We start from the raw sequence: 10,776 nt of genomic DNA on the forward strand, positions 1-10,776 counted from the left end.
ACAGTGTCCTCTGGGTATAGTGCCTTCTAATATACTGGGTAGAGTGCCCCCTGGGACCAGCAACCTTTGGCACTCCAGCTGCTGTGAAACTACAACTCCCAGCATGCAAACATACTCAGCTGTTCTTCTAACTCCTATAGAAGTGAATGGAGCACTCTGGGAGTTGTAGTTTCAGAACAGCTGGAGTGCCGGAGGCTGCGGATCCCTGTACCAGGCGGAGCGCCCCCTGTAAATAGAACACTAAGAGAGAAATTATAGAGAAAACAGTTTATTATTCACATTCATTACATCTGCACCGAATCAATCATTCTGAGGCCGCCCATAGCATCTCCTGCCGCCGGTCATGTGATGTGGTGACGAGTGTGACGCCATAGCGCTGCCCCCAGCGTCGTCACCCCTCTAACATCCAGGCCAGGGGTCCGTGCGGGCCTTCCGGCTCAGGAACGCAATCTTTCTTGCCATCTCGGAGTTGTAGATCCGCTGACAGGTCTCGTACTTTATCCTCCTCCTCTGGTCACATGGCTTCTCGTAATAACGTCTCCGCTTCACCTCGTCAACTAATCCTTCTGTCGTCAGGATCCTGGAGGGAGGAAAACCAGACACGGTCCAGTCATCCAAAAAAAACAAATCTACATCCCTCAGTTGCTGCGGAACCTCCTCTAATGCATCCCTCGGCTGCTGCGGAACCTTCTAATGCACCCCTCGGCTGCTGCGGAACCTCCTAATGCACCCCTCGGCTGCTGCGGAACCCCCTAATGCACCCCTCGGCTGCTGCGGAACCTCCTAATGCACCCCTCGGCTGCTGCGGAACCTCCTAATGCACCCCTCGGCTGCTGCGGAACCCCCTAATGCACCCCTCGGCTGCTGCGGAACCTCCTAATGCACCCCTCGGCTGCTGCGGAACCCCCTAATGCACCCCTCGGCTGCTGCGGAACCTCCTAATGCACCCCTCGGCTGCTGCGGAACCCCCTAATACACCCCTCGGCTGCTGCGGAACCCCCTAATGCACCCCTCGGCTGCTGCGGAACCTCCTAATGCACCCCTCGGCTGCTGCGGAACCCCCTAATACACCCCTCGGCTGCTGCGGAACCCCCTAATGCACCCCTCGGCTGCTGCGGAACCCCCTAATGCACCCCTCGGCTGCTGCGGAACCTCCTAATGCACCCCTCGGCTGCTGCGGAACCTCCTAATGCACCCCTCGGCTGCTGCGGAACCCCCTAATGCACCCCTCGGCTGCTGCGGAACCCCCTAATGCACCCCTCGGCTGCTGCGGAACCTCCTAATACACCCCTCGGCTGCTGCGGAACCTCCTAATACACCCCTCGGCTGCTGCGGAACCTCCTAATACACCCCTCGGCTGCTGCGGAACCTCCTAATACACCCCTCGGCTGGTGCGGAACCTCCAAATACACCCCTCGGCTGCTGCGGAACCTCCTAATACACCCCTCGGCTGGTGCGGAACCCCCTAATACACCCCTCGGCTGCTGCGGAACCCCCTAATACACACCTCAGCTGCTGCGGAACCTCCTAATACACCCCTCTGCTGCTGCGGAACCTCCTAATACACCCCTCGGCTGTTGCGGAACCTCCTAATGCACCCAGCTTTCCCAAAGATAGATAATACAGGAATTTCTTATCTAGACTTAACCCCGTCCTATCCGTCACCTGTTCAGCGTCTTATAAGCGGCGTCCACGTTTCCGTTCTGCACCATCACCGTGCGGGCGACGAACTTCAGATGATTCGCCATCTCACCGCCCTGTGAAAGAGAAAACCGCCAGAGTCACCTCCACATACCGTCTACAGCGCACCGGCCACCAGCACTGGCTACTACAAGTCCCAGCACACCCTGTGGACTATCATGCAACATCACATGCCATGCTGGGAGTTGTAGTACTACAGGAAGCAAGCGCAAAGACTACGCGCTGATTCTCAAGCCATGCTGGGGGTTGTAGTACTAGAGGGAGCAAGCGCAAGGACTACCCTCTGGTTCTCATGCCATGCTGGGAGTTGTAGTCCCTCGGCTGCCAATACACTATGTATAGGACAGCTTACTGATGATGGATCTGCCCAAGGTTACAGTCAGTGTCCAGGAACCCTGCACGCACCGCCAGGCCGCTATGACAGCAAAGCATGCCGGGAGTTGTAGTCATGGAGCGAGGCATGCCGGGAGATGTAGTCCTGTAAGCCTGACCCCCGCTTACAGTTACAGGACAGGGGCAATCGTCAGTCCGTACCTGTGAGGTGAACCCCCGACCAGCGGCTAAACTCCAGACACGAAACGGACCTTCTGACGTCACGCTATCACGTGACTTTTCTAGGTCACGTGGGTCGGCAGCCAGCGCGCGCTTCTATTATTACAGTGCTAGTATTACAGTAGGAAAGAGTTAGGCATGGCTGCTCTGCACTGACAGGGGAGAGTGTCTGCCTGAGAGGCGCATGTGAAGCTGTGGAGGGGGCTGCTGTGTGGGATTGTATGATGGGAGGGCTGCCGTGTGTAATATTGTATGGGGGGGGGGGTGTAATATTGTATGCGGGGGCGTGTGTGTAATATTGTATGCGGGGGGGGGGGGTGTAATATTGTATGCGGGGTGTGTGTAATATTGTATGCGGGGGGGGGGGGGTGTAATATTGTATGCGGGGGGGGTGTGTGTAATATTGTATGGGGGTGTGTGTGTAATATTGTATGCGGGGGGGGGTGTGTAATATTGTATGCGGGGGGGGTGTGTGTAATATTGTATGGGGGCGTGTGTGTAATATTGTATGCGGGGGGGGGGGTGTAATATTGTATGCGGGGTGTGTGTAATATTGTATGCGGGGGGGGGTGTGTGTAATATTGTATGGGGGTGTGTGTGTAATATTGTATGCGGGGGGGGGGTGTGTGTAATATTGTATGGGGGTGTGTGTGTAATATTGTATGCGGGGGGGGGTGTGTGTAATATTGTATGCGGGGGGGGGGGGTGTGTGTAATATTGTATGGGGGGGTGTAATATTGTATGCGGGGGGGGTGTGTGTAATATTGTATGCGGGGGGGTGTGTGTAATATTGTATGGGGGGGTGTAATATTGTATGCGGGGGGTGTGTGTAATATTGTATGGGGGGGTGTAATATTGTATGCGGGGGGGGTGTGTGTAATATTGTATGCGGGGGGGGGTGTGTGTAATATTGTATGCGGGGGGGGTGTGTGTAATATTGTATGCGGGGGGTGTAATATTGTATGCGGGGGGTGTAATATTGTATGCGGGGGGTGTAATATTGTATGCGGGGGGGGTGTAATATTGTATGCGGGGGGGTGTAATATTGTATGCGGGGGGGGTGTGTGTAATATTGTATGCGGGGGGGTGTAATATTGTATGCGGGGGGGTGTGTGTAATATTGTATGCGGGGGGGTGTGTGTAATATTGTATGCGGGGGGTGTGTGTAATATTGTATGCGGGGGTGTATGTAATATTGTATGCGGGGGGGTGTAATATTGTATGCGGGGGGTGTGTGTGTAATATTGTATGCGGGGGGTGTGTGTAATATTGTATGCGGGGGGGTGTAATATTGTATGCGGGGGCGTGTGTGTAATATTGTATGCGGGGGGTGTGTGTAATATTGTATGCGGGGGGTGTGTGTAATATTGTATGCGGGGGGGGTGTAATATTGTATGCGGGGGGGGTGTAATATTGTATGCGGGGGGGGTGTAATATTGTATGCGGGGGGGGTGTGTGTAATATTGTATGCGGGGGGGGTGTGTGTAATATTGTATGCGGGGGGGGGTGTGTGTAATATTGTATGCGGGGGGGGTGTGTGTAATATTGTATGCGGGGGGGGTGTGTGTAATATTGTATGCGGGGGGGTGTGTGTAATATTGTATGCGGGGGGTGTAATATTGTATGCGGGGGGTGTAATATTGTATGCGGGGGGTGTAATATTGTATGCGGGGGGTGTAATATTGTATGCGGGGGGTGTAATATTGTATGCGGGGGGGGTGTAATATTGTATGCGGGGGGGGTGTAATATTGTATGCGGGGGGGGTGTGTGTAATATTGTATGCGGGGGGTGTGTGTAATATTGTATGCGGGGGGGGTGTGTGTAATATTGTATGCGGGGGGTGTGTGTAATATTGTATGCGGGGGGGGGTGTGTGTAATATTGTATGCGGGGGGGGTGTAATATTGTATGCGGGGGGTGTGTGTAATATTGTATGCGGGGGGGTGTGTGTAATATTGTATGCGGGGGGGTGTGTGTAATATTGTATGCGGGGGGTGTAATATTGTATGCGGGGGGGTGTAATATTCACATCGCAGCGCAGGAAGCTGTCAGCAGCTGCGGGGAGGGTCGGGAGGAGGTCAGCGGACAGTGGCTGGTGCTGAACTGGTCAGCAGCGGTCACATCCGAGGTCAGGCAGGGGACACCGGTGTTTGGGGTCTCCTGCCAGCGCTGCGATTCCCTGGAACAACGCTATAGCTGCACAGGAAGAGGCAGAACGTCCCTGCAGGCAGCCATTCTAGCTGGTGACTGCTTGCAGAGAGGTTCTGTGCTGCTGTGGCTTGCTGGGACTTGTGGTGCACCACCACTACGAATGTAACGCCTTTGCTGCTGAAAAGAAGAAAGAACAACATCTGGAATAGCTGCACAATATTTTTTTTTCATTTGCAGCTGTTCCAGATCCCTCTGTCCCTTCCCCCGTCCCCCCATCCTTTTTTTTACGGACACCATTTGGTCTGTGCACTTTTTTTGGTATATATTATTATTATTATTTGTTTTAAACATTTTCCAGCTCTGCATATCTTTTTTTGCGTGCGTACCTGCCTGATCAGCACCTGCAGATTATTTGTGCTGATTTTTTATTTATTTTTTTTTAATTTTTTTTTGGTTAAAAAAGAACTGGTAGTTAGGGCTTTATATAAATATATATAAAGTTATATATTTCTATATAGATAGATATAAGTAAAAATTTTAGCCAATGTAGTAACGTTTTATCCGATCTGTGGTGCTCTGCAGCGCGCACAATCAGAAGTGTGCTCAGTAGCATCTGCACATTTGAGTTTTTTTTTGTTTTTTTTTCACATTTGTGTGTGGAAAAAAAACTTTAGTTAGTTAGGGCTCTTTCACACTTGCGTTGTTCTTGTCTTCCGGCATAGAGTTCCGTCGTCGGGGCTCTATGCCGGAAGAATCCTGATCAGTTTTATCCTAATGTATTCTGAATGGAGAGAAATCCGTTCAGGATGCATCAGGATGTCTTCAGTTCCAGAACGTTTTTTGGCCAGAGAAAATACCGCAGCATGCTGCGCTTTTTGCTCCGGCCCAAAAAACACTTGCCGCAAGGCCGGATCCGGAATTAATGCCCATTGAAAGGCATTGATCCGGATCCGGCCTTAAGCTAAACGTCGTTTCGGCGCATTACCGGATCCGACGTTTAGCTTTTTCTGAATGGTTACCATGGCTGCCGGGACGCTAAAGTCCTGTTTGCCATGGTAAAGTGTAGTGGGGAGCGGGGGAGCAGTATACTTACCGTCCGTGCGGACTGTAAGTATACCGCTCCCCACTACTACTATGGCAGCCAGGACTTTAATAGCGTCCTGGCTGCCATAGTAACACTGAACGCATTTTGAAGACTGATCCGTCTTCAAATGCTTTCAGTTCACTTGCGTTTTTCCGGATCCGGCGTGTAATTCCGGCAAATGGAGTACACGCCGGATCCGGACAACGCAAGTGTGAAAGAGGCCTTAGATAGATAGATAGATATATATATTTCAATTTCCGTTAGTGTCCGTTTAGATTTCAGCACGAATGCACCATCAGCGTACGTGCATTTTGCAACCACTGAGCACCGATCAGTAGTGTCCATTACTGATAGCGTCCGCTCAGTTTGCGCTGCAAGTAATATTATTTTTTATTTTTTTGCAGAAAATGTTTTTTTTTTTAGAACTTTTCTTCTAAATTTAAATTTCTAATTTATTACAAGCCCCTTCACGTGTGAAAACGCTACATACACACCCCACACTAAATAAAGGTTTACACGTTTCACACGTCACACCGCAATAAAATAAAAATGGCCCGTCCGTCCCAACGAGTATACTCAGCTGAAGAGGCATACGCCATGCTTGCCTCCGATACAGAGTGATGGAGAAGAGGATGCCACTTTCCTCTACTCCATCATCATCATCCGCTGATGAGGGACCCTTTAGAACAGGCATGCTCAACCTGCGGCCCTTCAGGTGTTGTAAAACTACAACTCCCACAATGCCCTGCTGTAGGCTGTTCGGGCATGCTGGGAGTTGTAGTTTTGCAACAGCTGGAGTGCCGCAAGTTGGGCATGACTGCTTTAGAAGGTGCCACAGGGTAGCAGCGGAGGCAGCCCCCCCACATGGACCCCACCCCCTGACGATTATCAGCCCCAAATTCCGGAGTTCATGGGCCACTCAGGAATTCTGATAGATTGTGCGGACTTCACTGAGCTAGATTTTTTCAAAATCTTCTTCTCTGAAGATTTTGTAAATCTAATTGTGGCCCAAACCAATTTGTACGCCCAACAAGTCATTACTCAGAACCCTAGTTCGCCATACGCTAGACCCCTAGGTTGGACCCCAGTAGACGCAGCAGAGATGATGACGTTTTGGGGACTCGTGCTGCATATGGGCCTAGTAAAAATATTGGAGTTCGGACATTTTCTACCAGACTCCAATTTACAGTCAGACCATGACCATATTTTGCACTTTGCCTCTAGAGGCCTGCTGTGCGCCAATACAGCAGTCTACGAGCACATATGGGGTGTTCGCAGAATGGGGAACATATACTAGGGTGCAATTTCTCCTTTAACCCCTTGTGTAAGTGAAAAATTGGGGTCTGCTAGTAATTTTTCATTTTTACAAATGTGTGCTTTGAAATCCTCTGTCTAGTATTTCTTCCTTCTGTGAGACACCTGTTTGGTAAAAAGTACCCTTTCCACCACTTAAAATGTTCCTACGGGGGTGTTGTGGGGGTTTCCGCTCTAGGGCCACCTCTGGGTGTCTTCATATGCGACATAGCTCCCAATTACCATTCCAGCTAAATCCTCTCTCCTAACCGCCATATGGTGCTCCTTCCACTCTGAAGCCCGCCGTGCGGCCATACATCATGAGGGGTGCATTTTGTCCTGTTACCCCTTGTGAAAGTGAAAAATGTGGGTGTAAAGCAACTGTTTCTGGAAAAAATTGTGTGTGGTAGACAGAGGTAGATTTGGTTAGCAAATGTTTGGCAAAAGAAAATAATTTCTAGGTTCGTCCACTAGTAACATGTCCTCTCCTGCAAACCCACCACAGCCAGACATCATCTCCTGCACCTTGTCCGTCATGTTCCACACTGTCACTGCTACTACAACTGCAAGGCCAGACATCTCCTGCACCTGTATTGCCGTCTGGTGTATGGTAAATAGACAGTTCACTGTGAGCAGGCTAAACTCCATGTCTGAAGAGGACCTCACCAGCAGGAGACCTCTCTGTATATAACACATAGAAAAGGTCCCTCTGGGGTATGGGAAATATACATTACACTGTTAGAAGGCTAAACTCCATGCCTGAAGAGGACCTCACCAGCAGGAGAACTTCTCTATAGGTAACACATAGAAAAGGTCCGTCTGGTGTATAGGAAATAGACATTTCACTGTGAGCAGGCTAAACTCCATACCTGAAGAGGACCTCACCAGCAGTAGAACCTCTCTGTATATAACACATAGAAAAGGTCCGTCTGGTGTATGGGTAATAGACATTACACTGTGAGCAGGCTAAACTCCATGTCTGAAGAGGACCTCACCAGCAGGAGAACCTCTCTGTATATAACACATAGAAAAGGTCCGTCTGGTGTATGGGAAATAGACAGTTCACTGTTAGAAGGCTAAACTCCATGCCTGAAGAGGACCTCACCTGAAGGAGAACCTCTCTGTATATAACACATAGAAAAGGTCAGTCTGGTGTATGGGAAATAGACATACTGTGAGCAGGCTAAACTCCATACCTGAAGAGGACCTCACCAGCAGGAGAACCTCTCTGTATATAACACATAGAAAAGGTCCGTCTGGTGTATGGGAAATAGACAGTTCACTGTGAGCAGGCTAAACTCCATACCTGAAGAGGACCTCACCAGCAGGAGAACCTCTCTGTATATAACACATAGAAAAGGTCCGTCTGGTGTATGGGAATTAGACAGTTCACTGTTAGAAGGCTAAACTCCATGCCTGAAGAGGACCTCACCTGAAGGAGAACCTCTCTGTATATAACACATAGAAAAGGTCAGTCTGGTGTATGGGAAATAGACATACTGTGAGCAGGCTAAACTCCATACCTGAAGAGGACCTCACCAGCAGGAGAACCTCTCTGTATATAACACATAGAAAAGGTCCGTCTGGTGTATGGGAAATAGACAGTTCACTGTGAGCAGGCTAAACTCCATGCCTGAAGAGGACCTCACCAGCAGGAGAACCTCTCTGTAGGTAACACATAGAAAAGGTCCGTCTGGTGTATGGGAAATAGACAGTTCACTGTGAGCAGGCTAAACTCCAAACCTGAAGAGGACCTCACCAGCAGGAGAACCTCTCTGCATATAACACATAGAAAAGGTCCGTCTGGTGTATGGGAAATAGACAGTTCACTGTGAGCAGGCTAAACTCCATGCCTGAAGAGGACCTCACCAGCAGGAGAACCTCTCTGTATATAACACATAGAAAAGGTCCGTCTGGTGTATGGGAAATAGACAGTTCACTGTGAGCAGGCTAAACTCCATGTCTGAAGAGGACCTCACCAGCAGGAGAACCTCTGTATATAACACATAGAAAAGGTCCGTCTGGTGTATGGGAAATAGACAGTTCACTGTGAGCAGGCTAAACTCCATGCCTGAAGAGGACCTCACCAGCAGGAGAACCTCTCTGTAGGTAACACATAGAAAAGGTCCGTCTGGTGTATGGGAAATAGACATTACACTGTTAGAAGGCTAAACTCCATGTCTGAAGAGGACCTCACCAGCAGGAGAACCTCTCTGTATATAACATATAGAAAAGGTCCGTCTGGTGTATGGGAAATAGACAGTTCACTGTTAGAAGGCTAAACTCCATGCCTGAAGAGGACCTCACCGGAAGGAGAACCTCTCTGTATATAACACATAGAAAAGGTCCGTCTGGTGTATGGGAAATAGACAGTTCACTGTGAGCAGGCTAAACTCCATGTCTGAAGAGGACCTCACCAGCAGGAGAACCTCTGTATATAACACATAGAAAAGGTCCGTCTGGTGTATGGGAAATAGACAGTTCACTGTGAGCAGGCTAAACTCCATGCCTGAAGAGGACCTCACCAGCAGGAGAACCTCTCTGTAGGTAACACATAGAAAAGGTCCGTCTGGTGTATGGGAAATAGACATTACACTGTTAGAAGGCTAAACTCCATGTCTGAAGAGGACCTCACCAGCAGGAGAACCTCTCTATATATAACATATAGAAAAGGTCCGTCTGGTGTATGGGAAATAGACAGTTCACTGTTAGAAGGCTAAACTCCATACCTGAAGAGGACCTCACCAGCAGGAGGACCTCTCTATATATAACACATATAAAAGGTCCGCCTGGTGTATGCGAAATAGACAGTTCACTGTTAGAAGGCTAAACTCCATGCCTGAAGAGGACCTCACCAGCAGGAGAACCTCTCTGTAGGTAACACATAGAAAAGGTCCGTCTGGTGTATGGGTAATAGACATTACACTGTGAGCAGTCTAAACTCCATGTCTGAAGAGGACCTCACCAGCAGGAGAACCTCTCTGTAGATAACACATAGAAAAGGTCCGTCTGGTGTATGGGAAATAGACAGTTCACTGTTAGAAGGCTAAACTCCATGTCTGAAGAGGACCTCACCAGCAGGAGAACCTCTCTGTATATAACACATAGAAAAGGTCCGTCTGGTGTATGGGAAATAGACAGTTCACTGTGAGCAGGCTAAACTCCATGTCTGAAGAGGACCTCACCAGCAGGAGAACCTCTCTGTATATAACACATAGAAAAGGTCCGTCTGGTGTATGCGAAATAGACAGTTCACTGTTAGAAGGCTAAACTCCATGCCTGAAGAGGACCTCACCAGCAGGAGAACCTCTCTGTATATAACACATAGAAAAGGTCCGTCTGGTGTATGGGAAATAGACAGTTCACTGTGAGCAGGCTAAACTCCATGTCTGAAGAGGACCTCACCTGAAGGAGATCTGATGGGGATCATGCTGAGCTTTCCTTTGACCATGATGATGGTGAAATCACAGGTTACCGCCAGAGTCCTGCAATCTGAATGTATACTTTGATGGGAACATTTCACAGATAACTCTTGATGAATAGAAAATTTGAGCCGATACGTTAGTTTTCTCGGACACTGGACGGCGGACATTTCTCCGTGATTAGAGGCTCCTCTGCAGCATCATCTGAGCTCAGACCCTGTTCTCACAGGACTCGGGGTGAAGGGCGTCCATGATACGGATTCATGTTTGATGGTGATATTAAACAGTTAGGCCTCCTGCACACAAACGTTTTTTGTTTCCGTTTGGCAGAACGCTTTTTCAATTCCATATATGGAACCATTCATTTCAATGGGTCCGCAAAAAAACGGAATGTACTCCGTATGCATTTAGTTTCCGTTTTTCAGTTCAAAGATAGAACAGGTCATATTATTGCCCGCAAATCATGTCCGGTGGCTCCATTCAAGTCAATGGGGCTGTAAAATGAACGGATACAGAATGCATCCGTATGTTTTCAGTATTTGTTCCATTTTTTGCGGAACCGTCTATTGAAAA

At 49.0% G+C, this 10,776-nt stretch overlaps 1 protein-coding gene across 4 annotated transcripts; it reads right to left on the bottom strand.

Annotated features, from left to right (window-relative positions):
- Window positions 1–252: 252 nt before the first annotated feature.
- On the bottom strand, window positions 253–2,311 carry MRPS21 (mitochondrial ribosomal protein S21). Of its 4 annotated transcripts, none has more exons than XM_040411971.1 (3): window positions 2,236–2,311; window positions 1,666–1,757; window positions 253–580 (listed from the first exon to the last, which is right to left on the bottom strand). In XM_040411971.1, exons 2-3 carry the CDS (start codon window positions 1,746–1,748, stop codon window positions 400–402), a joined length of 264 nt encoding a protein of 87 aa, XP_040267905.1. In that variant the 5' UTR covers window positions 1,749–1,757; window positions 2,236–2,311; the 3' UTR covers window positions 253–399. The 4 variants fall into 4 exon arrangements, with proteins under 4 accessions (XP_040267905.1, XP_040267906.1, XP_040267907.1 ...); XM_040411972.1 differs by having other exon boundaries at window positions 2,054–2,258; XM_040411973.1 differs by lacking the exon at window positions 2,236–2,311 and adding an exon at window positions 2,203–2,233.
- Between the last annotated feature and the right edge of the window lie 8,465 nt (window positions 2,312–10,776).

Source organism: Bufo bufo, chromosome 11 (assembly GCF_905171765.1).
Source record: "Bufo bufo chromosome 11, aBufBuf1.1, whole genome shotgun sequence".
NCBI lineage: Eukaryota > Metazoa > Chordata > Amphibia > Anura > Bufonidae > Bufo > Bufo bufo.